The sequence below is a fragment of the Muscardinus avellanarius genome, assembly GCF_963383645.1.
Source record: "Muscardinus avellanarius genome assembly, chromosome: 9".
NCBI classification, from domain to species: Eukaryota; Metazoa; Chordata; class Mammalia; order Rodentia; family Gliridae; genus Muscardinus; species Muscardinus avellanarius.
In genome coordinates, this window is record NC_137795.1 from 69,788,731 (window position 1) to 69,808,262 (window position 19,532).

The 19,532-nt window shown below is 39.2% G+C and overlaps 1 protein-coding gene across 1 annotated transcript in view; it reads right to left on the reverse strand.

Moving 5' to 3' along the window:
• ICA1 (islet cell autoantigen 1) overlaps positions 1-19,532 on the reverse strand; it is a gene marked incomplete at both ends in the record, with an annotated part of 138,095 nt that overhangs the window by 104,719 nt on the left and 13,844 nt on the right. Inside the window, 2 exons of the mRNA XM_080701787.1 lie at positions 14,414-14,612; positions 18,915-19,038. Of these exons, the coding sequence (XP_080557913.1) occupies positions 14,414-14,612; positions 18,915-19,038 (323 nt within the window). The remainder of the gene's footprint in view (positions 1-14,413; positions 14,613-18,914; positions 19,039-19,532) is intronic.

The following is a 19,532-nucleotide window of genomic DNA, read 5'->3' on the forward strand; positions in this document are numbered from 1 at the left end:
AAGGCTTCCAGGAACCCCAGTACCACAAAAAAAAAAAAAAAAAACCCTTGCCTTTCCCCGCCCTCCTTATTAGTATTAAAAACATGTAAAACCTCTCCAATTTTCCCACTAAAGAGTTTGCTGTTATTTTCTCTCTTCTACCAAATCTCATCAGTTCTTACTCTAATCTCATGAATTCTCATTATTTTATTTTATTTTGTTTTTGTGGATCTGGGATGGAAGCCAGAGGCATTTGACCTCCGAGCTACACCCCCTGCCCAATTTTTTATTCTTTATTTTGAAACAGGGTCTCACTGAGTTGCGAAGAGCCTCACTAAGTAGCTGAGGCTGTCCGCCAACCACGATCCTCTGGTCTCAGCCTCCCAAATGCTGGGATTACATGCGTGCACCACCATGCCCGGCTGAATTCTCATTATTTTATATAAATTATTTTAATGGGTAATGTATGCATGTGGCACAAAATTAAAAAAGCATATGGTGAAACCTCAACCTCATTCTTAACTCTGCTGCTCTCATCTCATTCCCCAACCTGGTTCCCACCCTGGAAGCAATTGCTTCTGCTGCTGCTGCTGCTGCTGCTGCTGCTGCTGCTGCTGCTGCTGCTGCTGATGCTGCTGCTGCTGCAAGTTGCTCCTAGGTCTTTTCTCTCTTGATTTAAGATGGGGAAAAATAAATGAAATGGAACCAGATTCTAAATGTACCAAATTTTATTTTGCTAGTTTCTTTTCAGATTCCCTATTCAAAAAATTTCTTCATTATTTCCCTTAATGGATTTTCCCTCCTTCTATGCGGATATTTTCCAAGGCTCTTTGAACCTCTCAGAGCATGTGAACAAATTACTCAGGAACTATTTTTGCTCATAAGCATTACAGTGTTTCATCTCTAGAGGCCCAAGACAAAATTATAAAAAAAAAAAAAAAAACCCATACCCCTTAATCTGTTTATATAATTAATCCATCTTGGGAAATATCCCTTATTTCCATGTCAGCAGACACCACAGAACCACAGTAAGGAATCGGCATCTAAATGACAATAGTTGTCTCGGAATCACAGCTGGGGAGAGAATTTAAAAAGATGGATGGACAGATAGATGGGTGGTTGGATAGAAAGAACCAATCAACTGTGAAGTGTTACCAAGTCCTAAAATCATATTTCATGTGACGGTAACAACAGAGACTGATTAATGCATGTGGGAATTTCATCTCAAAGTTGCATGAATGTGCTCTTAGGGCCTGTTTCTTTTTAGGGCTCCCCAAGTCCATGTAACATTCACCCATTTAAGATTTTTAGGGTTCCTCTCTTATCAGTTTCAGTGATTGTGTTCAATGATTAAGTATGGGATAACTATTGACGGCGAAACATAATCTTTTCACTTTCAGTAATTTTTATTATGCTTGGAACTGTTCTAATATTTTATACTTAAAGGGAAACACATATTTTATAGATGGTTCCTCTTTAAAGTTTTCCTTGTATCAAAAAATCATGAACAGAGGCAAAGTGAAGCCAGCTCTTGGGAGAAGTGGGATGAAAGTAGCCAAAGGTCATGCACTCATTCAGTGGACAGAGCCCTCAATGACCAGGCCATAAATGAGCCTTCGCTCTCTCATTTTCCTGTTACATGAGGATTATGTCAACTGTCTAAAAAAAGAGAATCATCCAGATCTTTTTTTGAAATCTCAGAACCACAAATGGAAAATACTAGTTTTTCTTTCCAATCATTTTTTTTGATGAGTTATACACTAAAATATGAATAGACTCAGGACTTGTGATGCAAAAGTTTTTGGAGTTTCACTAAAAGACAGGAGACCTGCAAAACCTCACTAAATCCATTACCAGGAGTTATACTGCTTGCATAAATCTTGTTAGGAATGCTTTGTTGAGGGCTAACAAAAATAATCCAATCAGTTTTTAAAAAGCACTATTCAAAACTGTTTAATATCCTTCAATGACAAACAGAACACAGGGTGTTCCAAAAGCAACTATGATTTAGATAATTCTGAAATATTAACTCTCTGTAGCCAACCTAGAAATCTCGTTTGATGTAAAAGTGACAACATAGACAAGCGTCAAACTATTATTTTTGCTGTCACTGAAAATTCTGTAAAGAAGAATGGATTTGAAGACAATTCTCTTTGAATAATAAAAACAACTTATAAACTTAACAGAACTGTAAAGCTTTTGGTATTTGGGAAATAGTAGATATATTACTCCTATTTGAAATTAATTAAAACCCATATTCAATTTTGTATACCTAAGTAAATCATTTTTAATAAAAATTAGTAGTAGTGGGATAGAACCCTAAAGCAAAAATACTTTAAAATGATGAGAGTGCTATGCTAACCCATAGGGTGCAACTGTCTTCGTTTATACTGATGGTTCTAAAAGATGGTAAAATCGCAACTGAATAATCCTGGAGCATAAAAACACAGCTGATATTTGAGCTCCTAACCAAAGGAAGAGAGTAATCTAGAGAACTATGTAACTATGACAGACTTGGAGACAAACTAGAGAGAGGCAAGACGGTAATCAGTAAGTCATACCACTTGGACGTAGTAATTTTCCATTGATCCATAATCTGAGATGACACTTTCTTCAGGCGCTACCAAGAGGAGACAGAGGCCAATGGAACAGTCTCTATGTGCGTGTGTGTATGGGGGGAGGTAGTTGTCATGGGCAACAGACATCCATGACCCTGTGGCCAAAAGCACAATGTAATAAATAGAAATGATGAATCCATCCAAAAACTTCTAGCTGCAGAAGCACTGTGAATCCCTTCGTATGGAATGGGCTTAGTACATGGCAGTAGTTTTACCTGGAATCCAATGGCTGCACTTGGTAAAATCTATATGTTTTGCATGTTGTCATCTATGAAATTCTGGAAAACAGGCTTGCATATGCCACCCAGGACACATAAGAAAAGCCAGGCAGTCTGGCAAAAAGAAAACTACTCTTGGACTGGATCAGTTCACACTTAGATAATTCACTTTTGTCCAGAGTCTGTTCTGAAACTTGAGAATTAAGCCAACTTTCCCTCAGACAATTAGGGAAATACCATATGCAAAGATTCAATAGCTATCAAGAGGAGAAGCAATCCTTCCCACCCCACCTATGGGGAAAAAATCTATCTTAAGCCAACACATTAGCGTTTATAGTATCAAAAAATATCTTTATTTTAAAGACCATAGCAATATAGTCCTTATTCTTATGCAATTTGGATAATGGAAATTATTAACTTGTATGTATAAATGGTATATTTTAGGGTGTTAAAATCATAAGAATCCTTGCTTGTATACTTGAATCTTGTCTTCACTCAATGGTAGAATTAAATTTAATTCAGTAATACACACATTTATAAGATGCATATTATGTTTATTGTGCAATTGGGGTTCAAATATGTGTAAGAGCCTGCTCTTGCCTTCAAGGAATCTGGAAGCCTATGTACTCACCCATTTACCAATTCACTCATGTGATAAATACCTGTTGGATATCTATTATATGACAGACCAAGAAACAAAGTGCAAAGGGAATGGTGCAAGAGGGTAACAGCTTTGCTTTGAACAGGCAGCAGAGGCTCCCTAGGGTGATGTGGCTTATATGATGCCTCAGAGTCACAGAGACACAAGAAAGAAGAAGGGAATTTTGGGAAGGGGGAGCAGAGCCTGCAAAGGGCACAGTGTATAAGAATTAGGTGAATGGCCAAGTATTTAATGAGGCTGGAAATACATCATGCATGTGTGTGACCTGTCGGGAACAGAGACGGGCCTAGAATATCTTTCAAGAGGCGGGATAAGGTGACAGGTTAGAGTCTGCTGTTGAAGGGCGTAGAGAGCCACACCACATTTGGACTTGTCAGATCACCAAGTTGGGGCCACTCAAAGTTCTTACCCAGGAGAGTGGCACGATCAGCTTTACGTTACAGAATTAGAATGAGCAATACTATGGAGGGTAGGAGCTAAATGCAATCCTGCAACTTGAGGAAAACCCTTGCTCAGGGAAGAGTAGTAAGGATGAAAGGAGAAAACTGATTCAAGAGATACTCTGGAAGTAGAATCACTGGAAACTGGAGATCTCCTGCCTGTGGAGAATGACTAATGGCAGCAGCTGAGGATAAACCTTCAGCTTGGGAAACAGGACAGGATGTAATAGAAATGCACTTAAATTTCCTTTTTATTTTGAGCATGTGTGTAAATATGTTTTATTTATTTTGCACAAAAATAACCTGAAAACTTTCAGGATATAAGCATGCCATGAACATTTTATTTGCTTAAATTTAAATACTTCTTGCCAAAAAGACTAAAAACAGAAATAATAAAAAAGCTATAAAGGTATACCAAGTAGGAAAGGTACAAATCAAAAGACTACTATTTAATTTCTTAACCCATCCATTTATAAATGCAGAATTATGCTCTATGGCCAATTTTTTTTTCCTGAAAACTTCATTCACTTGAAAATAAAGATTATAAGGGTTGGGATGAGTAAACAGTCCTAAGAACACAAATTTGGGTTGCATAACCACACTGGAGCCAAGTGCAATTTTAAAGTGAAATGTGAAGGGCAGCTCAAGGTAGAGAGAAGACAGGCAGTAAGGAACTCCTGGATGAGCTAATCTACATGGACAATCTGGCACTTTTGGAGGCTCCCACACTTGGGTTAAAGGGAGCTGAGTCCTGAAAGAGGAAGCCAGCCATGACCTGGTGACCTGTCATACCTGGAAACTCCCGTCTGATGAACTGCCAGACAACCCAGGACAACACAAACCATTCCCTTCAGCCTGCACTGTTGAGAACGGCAAGGCTGAGGCCACCCTCCCAGCCAGATCCCCACACAGGTGATTTATTTAGCATGTGCTTTGCTGTATCTAAATATTTTTTTTTTCCCTTGGAGATTCAGGAATAAATAGAACAACTCTAAGAACAGTTACCATTATCTGTGATCTTGCGTTGTACCCTGCACTGTGCCAAGTGTCTCTTCTGAGTCTTGTCTTTTAATCCCCATTGCCACCCTGGAAGGGCATGCTCTCCTGAGCTCCACTCTGCAAGGGGGTTTTAGCATGTTTAGTGATTGGTCACTTGCCCATCATTATGTTCAGAGGATATGAATCTTCTGGTGAAGATCCATGTGTCTCTGAGCACCATGGACGCCTGTATTTCTGTTTACAGTTCTCTACATGAGGTTTGCAGATTGCCCTCTGAAATGCACTGTTTGAAATAATAGTTCTTAACTCCTGGAGCCGTGCCATCCCTCATCTCTAAAATGGGAATAATATCTGGGTTTCTCCAGAGTGTCAACTGTGAAAATATGAGGTGCCAGGAGAGGGAAGCAGCGTTTTGCAGTAGGGACGAGTGGAGACAAGAGGTTCCAATGGTGAGCTGGGTGGCCTTAGGCAAGTGTCTTCCTTTCTATGCCTGTCTTCTCCTTTGCAGAATGGTGATAATAACTATGTCTATTTGATAGGCTTGTTAACAGCAACATATAAGTTTATACTAGAATATAGCTTGGAATGATGCCAGACATTAAAGAAAACTATTCTACACACGTTTGTTAAATAAAAAACCAAGGACAGTATATTTTCTCTTTTATATTATAATAAAGGCTTTGAAATATGTAGCCAAGTAATCTAAATGAACATCACACCCAAGTTGATATTTTCACACAAACCCTGCTCTTCACACAGGTCTGTCTACAAGATTCTTCTGTTTTCCTGATACACTTTCCATTCCCTCCTTCTACCGAATCATGATGCACAGCAGGTAACTTCACAAAGATTAATAAAAGGAGACCTGGGCTGTCACTCCCACCTTCACTATGCCCTGCTGTCTTCTTCACAAGAACGCTTTCCACAAAGTATGTGCCCGCATTCCCTGTTTACTCAGGGAAAGGTTTCCCAATGATTTTAGTGTTTTTGATGCACAATTTCTAACCACTAGCCTAAAGGAGGGCAAGTGTGTAATACACGTGAGTATGCTGAATTAAAGTTTTAATCCTGCATTTTTGTGCTTGCTTTTTAATTTTGGGGGGTGGTGGTGAGAGAACAAGTATCAGAGTTGCTTCTATTTCTCAGATGATCATAGTTTTCTCCACATTCTTCAATGTCCTCTACTGTGGAGGCAGACCTTCAGTTCCATCTGATTTGGTTTACGGAGAGTACAAAAACTGGGCTAGAGTCAAAACTACAGAAGATGTATGATAATTATCCATGCTCTTCCGGTCTTATACATTCCCATTGTCTAATATTTTAAGTATGCAACAATATCAGTAGTATTAGAAACTTAGGGAGTAAAAGTTCCACTATTCTAGAATGTATTTAAGAACCACATGATTTTTTTATGAACTTACTTGTTTTAAGGACTTGGTAATAGTCTACAAGGAAAATATAGAGACATGACAACCTCTTAATATAAAAATTTAACCTCAACAGTACAACAGTTCCTCAAAAAATCAAAGATAGCATTGTCATATAATCCAGTCATCCTTGGGTATCTGTCAAAAAGAATTAAAAGCACAGTTGTGAAGTGATACTTGCCATACCCATGTTCACAGCAGCATTTTTAAAATTTTTTTCAAAAGCAGAGAGGTAGAAGTACTTCAATAATCATCAGCAGATGAATGAACTAAAAAAGGTGATATATCCCTATAATATTATATTTTTCAGACTTAAAAAAGCAGGAAGTCCTGTCATATACTGCAACATATAAAAACCTTGAGGATATTATGCTACATAAAATAAGCCACTTATATTTAATTATAGGTATCTAAAGTGGTCAACTTCATAGAAACACAATGTAGAAGAGTGGTTACCAGAGAGTGGAAGAATATGAGAAATAAGGAGTTGTTTAATGGATATAAATTTCAGTTTTGCAAGGTGAAAAAGCTCTGGAGGTCCATTGCCCAACAACATGAATATTCTTAAAGCTATTCAACTAGTAGGCACTTAAAAAAGGTTAAGACAGTAGAAATTTTTTTTAAACCATGATTAAAAACCTAACAGAAAACCAAGTTCTTAACTTTAATATGCACTAGAGATGGCTCTAGAACAGCATCCAGCAAACTTTTCTGTAATAGAGCAGAGTCACAATTTCTGGCTCTGCAGCCTCTGTCATAATTACTGGGCTCTGCCATGGTATTGTGAAAGTAGCTGTAGACAGTAAGCCTCTGGATGGGCAGAGGCATGTTCCAATAAAAACTTTATCTACAAAAACAGGTGGTTGGCTTGAGGGCCCTGGGTTGCTGACCCTTGTAAAAGTATTAATATCTGTGCATAAGAGTTGAATATTATCAGCTTATAAATATCAAAGGCTCCTCTATAGGAGAAATATGAGTGAAACATTCTTCTTTTTCCAACATCTAAGATTAAGAGTAACAGCAATAAGAATGAGATGCCTCATCAAGATAAAAATTTACTGGAAGTAAGAGGAAAATGTTATACTGACAAAAGTATGTCTTAGCCCTACTCCTGTATCTATACATCTTTTCAGATGAACTTAAAAATTTTAGAGTGTAATGATTTAGAGGAAAAGAAATTAACATGTTACAGCTGAAAGAGAGACTGGTGATTACCTTTAGTAGAAGAGAACATTACAAGAAACTTATAAGACCCAGCTAAGCTGCCACAGCTGGTGTAGGCATGGCCAGGAACACAGAGTAGAGCCTTCTTGACTCTGAGATCATATGCTTTAGCCCCCTCTCTGTTCCCAATCCAAGGCAGCAACCAGCCAGCCAGCCAGCCACTAGCTCTGCAAGAGTTATCTGTTTCATACATGTTATTTAAAATGGTCTTGGTTTAACCCTGAGACTAATTTTTGCTATTTACCAAGTTCAGTGGGAGAAAAATCAATAAACATACACAAAGCCCCAAAGGCCTCATCTCATCAAATTCAGAATTGAAATCCAGAGTGTAATTATTTGTTCCCTTCTGAGTTGTGCCATGTGAAAATGGCAGGCTTTTCCTATGGCATTTTGGAAGCTTTATTCCATCTGCTTGGGGACCACAAATAACAAATGCCCTAGTTAAACGACCAAAACAAAACAAACAACGGGCACACACCAAAAACCAACAGATGAAAATGGAGGGTTACGAAACACATATTCAAGAGAGTAATGACTTTACAAAGAAATGTCCAACTCATAAAGGGACTAATTCAATGCAGTGTACTGAATTCGAGAACACAGAGAAGCAGAGGAGATAATGGAGTTGAGCCCCTTCCCTCTCCCTTTCTTTTGTACTGAGGCTTGAACTCAGCAGCATCCTACCTCTGAGCTACATATTCAATTCAGTTTTATTTTTCTATTTTGAAACAGGGTCTCAGTAAGTTGCTGAGGCTTTCCTCCAACCTGTGATCCTCCTGCCTCAGCCTCCCAAGTCCTGGGATTATGGTACTGCTTATCATTGGTCCGTTATATGGATCCAAACTTGAAATGCTCCATATGCACTCATTCAACACAGCTTGCTGGAGGACTCCAGGCCTACCAATGCACTGAACTGAAGCAGAAACTGGTTTGAGCCACAGAGCTGATGGCCAGGCAGAAAGACAAGGTCTTTCATAGGATGGGGAGATGGCTGAGTGGTGACACTCCACATTACTTGGTATTTCCAGCTCCCTTGGGACCTGCCCTCAATTGCTCAAAGAACCTGACCTCTGACAAAGACCAATGATTTCAATGATAATTAATGAAACTGTCACATTAATTAACCCAAGTCTTTGTTCCCAGAAAAACATCCCTCTAGTGTCAATAATGCTGCTGACCAGTCCTGGACCAAGCTCTAAAGACCTAAACCTTCACAGTGAGAACACACTGACTGACGGCTCTAATAAGGTCCCACCTGGTAAACTGGCTAACATTTGTTAATAAATCTTCTCACTGTATCATATCCTTTGATGATGCAACTAGTAGAATAACAGGTCTCCAAAATCTCATGCTATTTTAAGTAGACACAAGCCTGTAAGTACACAGTGTTTATCATGCATATATCTTATAGTATCTTTTAGATATCTTTTTGAGTTATGGTGATGAAACATGAGGCAAATGCCGTAGGATTTCATTAAGCCTTTTAATAAATGGCCCTCATTAAAACACTGGTTCCCTTTTTCTTGTCTATGAAGACTGATTCCTACAAATGCCCACGTATACATGTCCATACTGTCTCTTTAGAGGATTTAGAACTATTTTCTTACACCTAATACAGCTTTAACTCCATTTAGAATAATTACCCTCCATCCCATTTCTGACTTTCAAGAAAAACAAGACACTTAATTGACCACAGGAGGACTCTCTCAAGGGCACCGGGCACGGATGCTCGGCTGCGGGCACACAACTCTAGCTGATGTAATCTTCTACAAGAAGCTGACTTCTATTTTTAAATTATACCCTTTTACTCTGCCTTCAAAGGGCACATATATCACACGTTGTAACTCTGCTCATAAAATACCTCGTGGTCCCAGGGTGAATCACATGGTCAGGAGGTGCTTCCAGCTGCACAGGGTTGCTCAGCCCTGCCCATTTAAACTCACCCACCATTTCCTATTATTCAGAGTTGAGGAGAATAGCCACAGTGGCCAACTGTTCAGATATCCTCTTCCTCACAGTCATTTTGATAAGAAGCAGATGATCAGGCTGGGTGCAGTGGTCCATGTTTGTAATCCCAGTGCTTGGGAGGCTGAGACAGGAGGATTGCAGGTTTGAGACCAGCCTTAGTAAATTGGTGAGTCCCTCAGCAACACAGTGAGACCCTGTTTCAAAATAAAAAAAAATAAAAAGGGACTGGAGGTGTAGCTCAGAAGTTGAAAGGTAAAATACTCTCTGGGTTCAATCCCCAGTACCCACACATACACAAGAATAAGAAGAGTCATCTTCCTCCTTTTCTCCCTCTCCTTCTCTTCTCCCTCTCCTCCTCTTCTCCTCCGCCTCCTCCTCCTTATTTCCCCTCTCCTCCTCCTCCTCCTCACAAGGTCCTTCTGAGGGGGTGGAGATCAAGTTTTCCCCCTCTCTTTGGGTTTCCATTTCCTATCACAGACATTTAATAAAACTCTTAGTGTTGATGCGCAGCACTCTGTCCTAAGGATGTGAGCCTAAGGATGCCTGAATGAAAACAGATGATTTGCTTTGTTTAATTTTAAGTTATTCATTCATCATTTTAGACATGCTCATTGTGTGCTGTTTAAAAGGTTCCTTGGCATCCTTAAAATACTGAAAACAAGTCTTGGTTGGACATGGAAATACACTTGAATGTGCTATTTATTTATCGATGCATGCCTATTCTACTTATTTCTAAAAATAACCAAGAGCTCTGTGATTACAGTGGCACTACTACAGGGTCGGGCACAGGTCAGAGCGATGCACTGCTCTCTGGCCACCCCTCTTCATTACACAGTCACTCACATTTTGTCTGAGTATGCACAATAGCTTCCTAGAAGCTCCCTTGGGCTCGAGGCTTGGTCCTTCCAATCACCTTCTCCAAGAGTAAATCTGAGAGAGCTATGGGATAACAAGTCTGGCCAGCCCCTCCCACCTCCACACCCTTCCCTTCCCCCCTTGCCCTCTGGTGGCAGGTGGCCCTTCTGTTGTGGCCCTGCTTCTATCTGCAGCACCGTGGTCTGGCAATCCCTATCCAAGTTGGTTCCCCAGACAAAAGTACTTCTCCATTTCTCCTGCTTTCTCTACCCACATCTTTTCTGCTCATCTCCCCGCCTCATCTGGATGCCACATCCTCCAGGAAACCTTGCTAGATGTCCTGTGACATCCTATAGTCCTGGGACAACCATTCACCCCATGCTCTGACTCCAAATGACCACAGGGACAGGATGGCAGCAACTATGTCTGCTTATCTACTGTAATAGTCCTCTGGATGCTGCCTGGCATGTAGCTGGGCTTGTCATTTGTTGAATGAATACAGCAATGCGTACTGAAGATTCCAGACAGGGGGACCACAATCAAGAAGTAAGAATTATAACTTCTGGCACCTCCAGGATGCACATACTCAAGAGAACATAGAGAGATAAGCTACAAGACTTCAGTTCAGGACTCATGGGTTGAAATGTGAAGGCAGGAAGGAGCTAGTACGAGAAGTTGGAAAGTTCTACTTGCAGAGAGACTCCCGAAGAGTCAACGTAGCTGGATCTCTGCCCCATAGGACTCAGAAATGCCTTTAGGTGATACACTCCTGAGAGATCAATGGAGATTGTTGAAAACAGAATCCCACTGGGAAAAAAACACCAAAGTCCACGCAGAATTAGATTTCATGCTGTAAACTCAAATTGAACACAGAACTTCACAGTTTAAACTCACTCCAGTGGGGCACAGTGGTGCACCTCTATAGTCTAAGTATTTGGAAAGTCAAGGGAGAAAGACTGCAGGTTCGAGTCTAGAATGGACAAATGGGTGAAACCATGTTTCAATATAAAAGATAAAAAGGACTAGGAGTGTACACAAAAAAGGGAGTGGAGATGATAGCACACTCCCAGTACTTGGGAGGCTTAAGCAAGAAGATCTTAGGTTTGAGGACAGCCTTAGCTATTTAGCAAGACTCTCAGGAACCTAGTGAGACCCTGTTTCAAATAAAAAATAATGAAACCAGGTGAGGGGTATAGTACAGAGGTAGAATACCTCTGGGTTCAATCCCCAGTACCACAAAAGATAAAAAAAATAAGTAAATAACAGGTAAAGTCACTCCAAAGAGGGGAGCAAGCCCCGAATTAATGATGCTACTTTCCACCTGCACAATCACATATATGTCAGTTTCCAAAATATCATGAGGTCAGCTGTACTTGGGGGGAATGCTCATGAGGTCTGAGAAAGCAGGCTCTGGCACTTCAAATTCAGCACCTGGAATCTAGCCATCCAATCTGAGTGCTAACTTCAGGCCAGGTGCTGGACTGTCCCCAAGTTTGGGCTCTCAAGGGAACCAATCCAGTATGTCTTTGTGGAGAGTCCAGTCTAATCAAATACACACTTGCAAACAGTCTTTTTTTTTTTAATATTCTTTCCCTGAATTCTAAGTACACGATGTTCAGCTATTAAATTAAATCCAGCACACATGGGATTAGGGAGTAAGGCATCGTTTCAGCTACTTTTGCATGGCAAAGGATCTTTCTAAAAACCATATTTTCCAAAATCAACTGATTGATGACACTAAATGGTGGGAAATGTTTCAACATTCAAACCAAATGACACAGGAAGGATTGGGGTTTTATTTCACCCTTCCACAGTTAGTAACTGCCCCCTCCCCACCGAACACAACCAAATAAACACAATTCCACGTGAATTCTTTTGCCTTCCAGAATAACTGTATGTTTACTTTTTTTTAATCTGGCATTTAGGAGGTGCTCAATAACTGTTAATTGAATGAATAAATCATAGGAGAAGAATCACCATAAAAATGCCTTTGTTGATTTTAGATATTCTCTTCAACTTCCTTTTTTGTCTTGTAGGGAAAAATATGCATATTTTCTAGGATTCTGACTCATTTCTCTGTCTGACCTTGGGCTACTTACCTACATGTACTATCATTTTTCTCATCTGTAAAATAAAAGCTGCATGTCGATTGGTGTGAGGATTAAAGAGGCCAAAGACATAACAGTGTTCAGCACTATATCCCCTGCAGACAATGCACTTTCTTGCTTCTTTTTTTCTTAATACCCAACTCTGCTCCATTCTTCTTAATTCTCAAAATAAAGTGCTAAAGACAAAGCAAATTACTGGCCTGATTAAAGACAGAAAACTTCAAAAGTCGCCAAGGTTCACCAGCATTTAGCTACTAAACTTTGACAGTTTTATTTACTGTCTTCAGGTCTTACTTTTGGGCTACACTCTTAGCACAATTTTGATTTTATTTTTTTATTTGGAAACAGGTTCTCTCTAAGTTGCTGACAGCTTCACTAAGTTGCCGAGGCTGGCTTTGACTCTGTGATCCTCCCATCTCAGCCTCCTAAGTACTGGGATTACAGGCATGCACAACCATACCTGGCAAGCTTTTTATCTTCTAAAATGAGTGAGTTTAGCTGGCTGTGGTGACACACACATGTAATTACAGTACTTGGGAGGTTGAGACAGGAGGATCACAGGTTCAAGGTCAGCCTCAGAAACTTGGTGAGGCCTTGTTTCAAATTAAAAAATAAAATGGGGCTGGGGTTGTAGCTCAGGGGTAGAATGCCCCTGAGTTAAATCCCCCGCACCAAACAAGTAAATAAAAATAAATAAAATCAAATGAGCGAGTTTAACTAGATCACCTCTATAGGATATTTGGGTTCTGACTTTCCATAAGGTCAGAAGTCTGGCCAAGTTAGATGCTGCTAATAGCTGAAAGATATCTACGATAAGAAAGAAAAGGGGCATTGATTCTATTTATATGGAGAAATTCTAAATTATAAAATAAGAGAAAGATTTACTTTTAGAGGAATTCATATCAACCTAAGTTAAGAAGTGGTGACCATTCTTTCAAGCAACAAGAAGGTCCCTCCTTCCTTCCACCCCCACACATCTAACCTCCAACACAGTAGCAAAAGGTTTCCTACTCATAGCTCCACAGTGATGTACGTAAAAAGAAACCAAGGGCATTTTAAGCAGTATCTCTAATTACAAATAGATCATTTGAAATTAGTAGAACAGTTGACACAATATTATGTCAAGCCTAACGTTTGGCTGATTTTTTTTTCTTTCACACTCTAAAATATATCCAGCCAACCAAACAAAGAACTTCACCAAGATTGTGTGCAACAAAAAAATCTCTCTGTAGTTTCATAAATACTCAGTGTACGACTGCCACCTAGTGGTAGGATATATCCTTATATTACAAAGTCTCCAAACAGCTACATGGACACAAGATAACCCCCAAACTGGAGATTGTTCCTCCACTGCTCACCACTTATTTCAGGGAAATTTTCAAGGCTACTCATCTCTCTGATATATTATGTTCCTCAGAGAAATTTCCGAAGAGGTAGATAGCAGATAAAGTCAAAGCCACTTCAGCAGATCCTACAACTAAACCCCACTACCTCTGCAGGCATCCCCAAACAAAGAACTACTATTGTCCTCTTAATTTCATACACATTAGCAATTAAAAGACTCCCCCAGTGGTGTCTTCTCACTTTTCAGATTCATTTGATCTAATCCTGATTTTAGTTATGTGTGAAAAGACATTTAGAAGTGACAACCTTACGGAAAGTGCACATTATAGGAAAATTTGACTTCAATTAAAACCAGTTACTAAATCCTAGCAATTTCCAGCTGTCTCTTCTATCTTACCCTTAGAGAATTATATATCACATTAATTGGTATTCTGTCACATAAAAAGATGTCAGCGATGATTAATTGCATCCTTGGTGCTTTTGAGTTACGCCTTCTTCACCAGAGGGATTCGATCACACCTCATTACCTTCCAGCAGGTACCCCCTTTGGTAACCCTCATCAGGGCTCCTACCTTCCTGAACTTCTCCATTTGCTTGTAGAGGTCTGGATCAAGCTCCTGAGATACATCCTTCATCCATAATAATGCCCCCCTGTATTCCGTCCGGCATTGCTCCATGCGGTTCACGGTCAGCCAAGTGTCTGAGATGGCCCGATGCCGGAAAGTCTCCACTTCTTGGTGAAATCGACACAGAGGATTTCGCAAGGCCAACCTGGGCAAGAGGACAAAGCCACATTGAAACTGAGCCAACACAGCATTTTGTCTATCTTAAAGTCATGGAAAGAATAATGCCCGGAACACAGGTGAGGCTCCATCAAGATTGGATGAATAATAATTAAAATGTAAGAGACTAATGAGTCAGCTAGGGGTGACCACCCCTGGGTCCCACCCTTTAGTGTACTGTGACTAAGCTGGACCATTGGGAGCACATGTATCAGTGTCACTGGAGTGGCTCTGAGCCTGGGAAGACTGGTGGTTTAAAGCTGGAACCAGTTCTGTGTTAACAGAGGAGGACAGTCAAGGGATGACCGTTTCCATTCTACTCTTGGTCATCCCATGTCTCCTCTCCTTGAAGAGAGATGGGAGTGTGTGTGAACAGGGTCATCTGCTTGTTCCAACAGCCACAGAGGAATGAAGCAGGATCTGAAAATTTTCTAAATGGTTGAGAAAGGAAGATAAGCACATGTACCTAACACACTCCTGTGTGTTAGAATTTTCAAATGTAATCCTTATGAAAGAACATAAGATATTTTACCACATATGAATATATATTGTACAGATGTAAAATCATTATAATAACGGCCAAATACTGTTATTTATAATAAGAAGTTTTAGGCACATCAAATTTTAGATAAAGTATCTACTTTGGGTAGAAAATACCGCTTCTTCTATATTTCTACCCCAAAATGAGCAATGTCAGATGAATTACACTTTTAAAATACATTGTTCTCCATGAAGTTTCAGGGCATAGGTGCAAAAAAAATAAGTATTTTTACTTATTTGTAATAAATATTTAAATTTTTTACTTATTAAATTAAATTTTAATTTTAACTCAATTTTAATTTAATTTTTAATGAATATTTCAATTTCAATTTAAATGGAAACATTCTTAGCTGTAGGAAACAATGGTGCTGGTGAGCTGCAATGGGCTGGTGGTACCTTACATATGTGTTGTAGCACTGTATGACTGTAAGTGGTGCAATCAACTGTCTAAGGGGAAAAAAATCCCTTCTAATATTTTCTCTAGTTTTCCTCTTGTTTGCAGAGTATTGCCTGAGAACTTCTATAAAAATAACTTGCTCACACTGTCCTACCTAGCCACTGGAGGTGTTTCAAAGACATGTTGCTACGCCATAAGGTAAGGTTGTGCTTTAACTTCTTAGTTTAAATTGAACACTGGCTTTCATACAACAAAACAGGTCATTATAGCAATTCCTAGCAAGTAAGTCAGCTCAACGAACACTGGGGTGAAGCTTTGTATAACTGAAGACTCCTATTAAAAGAGAAAAACTGTCCTCAGGTATCTCCCTGAGGATCCTGTTCATTCCTGGACTACCAGACTTCTTGTTTTATGCCCTTGGATTTGTTAATTTTTCTAAATGGGTTGAAAAAATTCTTGTGAGTAAACTATTCTTGCTCTCTTGTACTGTGTAAAACTGGAAAACAACCTTTGAAATTATGATAACATGATGATAGAAAATAAAAAAGGAAACTGGGTGTGGTGGTTGAATGTGTGGAGTCCTACATACACAGGAGACTGAACAAGAAGGACCAAAAATTTGGGGTCAACCTGGACAACTCAGTGAGGCCTTGTCTCAAAATAAAAAAGTAAAAAGAAATCAGGATATAGCTCAGTAATGGAGCACAATGTTTAATTTCCAGTACTGCAAAAGAAGAAAAAAAACAAAAGAAAGGTATATAAAATCACCTCATTTTTTTCCTGTAACTTCTTTATTCTATAAAATCAGAACGTTGAAAACTAATTCAATTTGTGGTGTGAGAGACTAAGGCTAGCCCAAGAAAAAAACTCATTAATGGGAAATATCCAGCTTCAGTACAAGATTGGCTTATATTTTCAGTTCAGTATATTTTCACATCGGAAAATCTAGCCAATAGAAATAATTAATAAAGTTCCTAAGGGTCTATTCCAAGGACATTTATCCTATAGTAGGAAAAGTTGGAAATGGTCTCAGAAATGAACAGAAGGTCCTCGGGTAAATGTATCCAGATAAAGGAATACTAAACTGTGGATGTTTAAAGCATATACACTTAAATGAAAACCAATAGATGTTAGCATTATTTGACTAAAAAAATCAATTTGCAGCCAGACATGATGGCATATGCCTGTAATCCCAGTACTTGAGAGGACGAGACATAAGGATTGCGGGTTTGAAGATAGCCTCAGCAACGTATCAAGATTCTCAGTAACTTAGTGAGACTCAATCTCGAAATAAAAAAATAATAATAGGGCTGAGAGGTATAACTCAGAGATAAAATGTTCCTGGATTCAATCCCAAGTAGCACACACACACACACACACACACACACACACACACACACACACACTTTAAATAATTCTAAATAATATGTAAATAATAGGAAACAAAATATTCACACTTTAAATCATTTCACTTAAGACCAAGAATTTAAGTTCAGAAGAGTTCCATTTAATCCTCCTACTTTCTTCATATTTAGGAGAACTAATTGGGATTTCGTGTGCCTGGGGAGCAGCTGAAGGTCATGGAACCAGAGTCACTGTGCAGGAGACCTTCTAAGTTGCAAACTGGTCACATCTCATTAAATTATGAATATAGTGTAGTTTGATAACTTATATTACCAATACTTCCAAGTGTCATCTGCATTATTTTTGCTTGGGTTTTTACTGTTTTTGATAATATCCAAAGGTTATTTCAACTTAAGGTACTATGTGTATGCCATATAAGATAATTTGTTGTCTAATTATGAAAGGCTATAACTGGATAGGCATATTATAGAATCATTATCATTGTGATCAGTAATAGTAACCCTTATAATGTGTTTCAGCTTTTTTTCTCATAAATTGATATTAACCTTGGTATACATATATACATAAGAATTTTTCTCACTGACACTCTTAATATTTACATGTTTACATATGAGAATTTACTCTATGAGAGATAGTTTATAAATAAATTATCCTTGTAAGGAAGAAAAAAAGTCATATATACATAGAAAATATCAAAGAGTTTAAAAGAAGGTCATTCCTATTAGGATAATTTTAGTTGTTTTTAAATTTTCTTTTTTTGGTTTGTTTTAACATTTTTCTAAAGTTAGTATGTACAACGTTTACAAAGAAAAAGGCTATTTTACTTATTTATAAAAGTACTAAAGGTATAATTCAAGATTATAAACAAATATCTTTCTTGGAAAATTGGGGGATAGAAAACTGTTGGAAATGGCTTCTTTAAACTATTAAAACCGGCACCGCCTACAGAGTCAGGCACCAAATGTCATCAGAAAGAATCAAAATGCGCAGGAATGAGGGTCACTGAGCGAGTGACAGAGCTGATCTCTTTTTCACTCTATCTTTCTCATATTTTCATAGGAACACCCATGGAATATGTCAGTGGTCTTCTTCTGGCCCACAGGAAGGAGAATTAATAGGAGAACAAAATTTTGGCCAATTTAAATAGAATTTCTATAGATGAAATATTTTTGGAAACTACCTACAGTCTTTATTTATATACAAATTCTGCCTAATATTAGTGGGTGATATTGGGGGGGCTTGTTAATTACTGGAAGAGAAAGCTGAGAAAAAGAGTATCCCCTTTCTTTAGCACGGAGAGCACTTGTGTGCAGGGGCTCCTGCTTATTTAACATTGAACATAAAAATGAGATCTGGAGGTGTTAAAATTGTCACCAATCTATCACAATTTTCTCTGTACAGAGCTCCTTAAACTTGAATATACATCAAAATCAACAAGGGATCTTGTTAAGATGCAGATTTGGAGTCAGCAGGCCTTGGGGGTGGGGCCTAGATTCTGCATTTCTCCCCAGCTCCCAGGTGATGCTGGATGCTGCCAGCCTAGGGTCCAGGCAGTGTGGTCCAGGCATCCTGAACAACACCTCTTTGCAGTTAATTGGCCCACAGAGAGCTGTGAGGAAACCCTTCAAGTTGCTCTCATTAGGCTCCTGCTTTAATCAGCTGTTGAAAGGGGGACAGACTGATTGTTATGAGCCATGTTGAAGGTCAAATATAAGCCTAGGATAGCACTCACAGTGATTGGCATATATAATGACCCCATAGACCTGAAGAAAAAAGGGGGAAATGTTTAAAAATTAAAAGGAAGAAATAAAAGAACCCTACATGTTATTTATCAGGAAGTTACGTAGAACTCAACTAATAACTGAGTACAGGGTAGCTTCTCGGACTCGGGCTAAAGCCTTCTAAAGATTTTGAGTGTCCCCTTCAAGAGTCAGTGTGTCCAAGATTCTCTTAAGATTCCCCAAACAGACCCCAAGGAAGGTCACACACCTTTGCTGGGAAGAGAAGCAGAGAGCCTTGCCTGTGGCTTGCATCATTTTTCCTGCTCTCGTTTTATCTTGGAAGCCTTGGGATCGGAGGAATTTTCCCAGTTCATTTTCTTCTTGAGACAGGACTAATGAAGAGAAGACAGAAAGGAGGTGTGAACAATGAGCATTATTACAAAACAATGAGAGAGAGAGAGAGAGAGAGAGAGAGAGAGAGAGAGAGAGAGAGAGAGAGAGAGAATCACAAGGTCCTTTCTATTCCAGAGGCAAAGACCAGATGAAATTAAACCCAAGTGGCAGGCTGCAAGGTAAGTCCTCCCCCTCCCTGCCATTTAACTTTCATGCAGCTCTTCCATTTACAATGTTGAGAGAGATCGAATTCACTTGAATTCATCTGTCAGTGAGTTTGGTACCCTGTAATCAGAACCAGAAAATGACCTCTGTACTGAAAAGTGAGCCCATAATGTGCTGCTTCTAGCCGCAATGAAGAAGCTGAGCTCCTCAGGTCTGTCGGTGGGAATCTCCCGTGGCCGCCTAGACTGCTGTGCAGTGCTCACTGCCTCCCATCACCCCATCCTGCTGATATTCTAATCTGTTTCCTAAGTTATATTCTGCCCAAGGT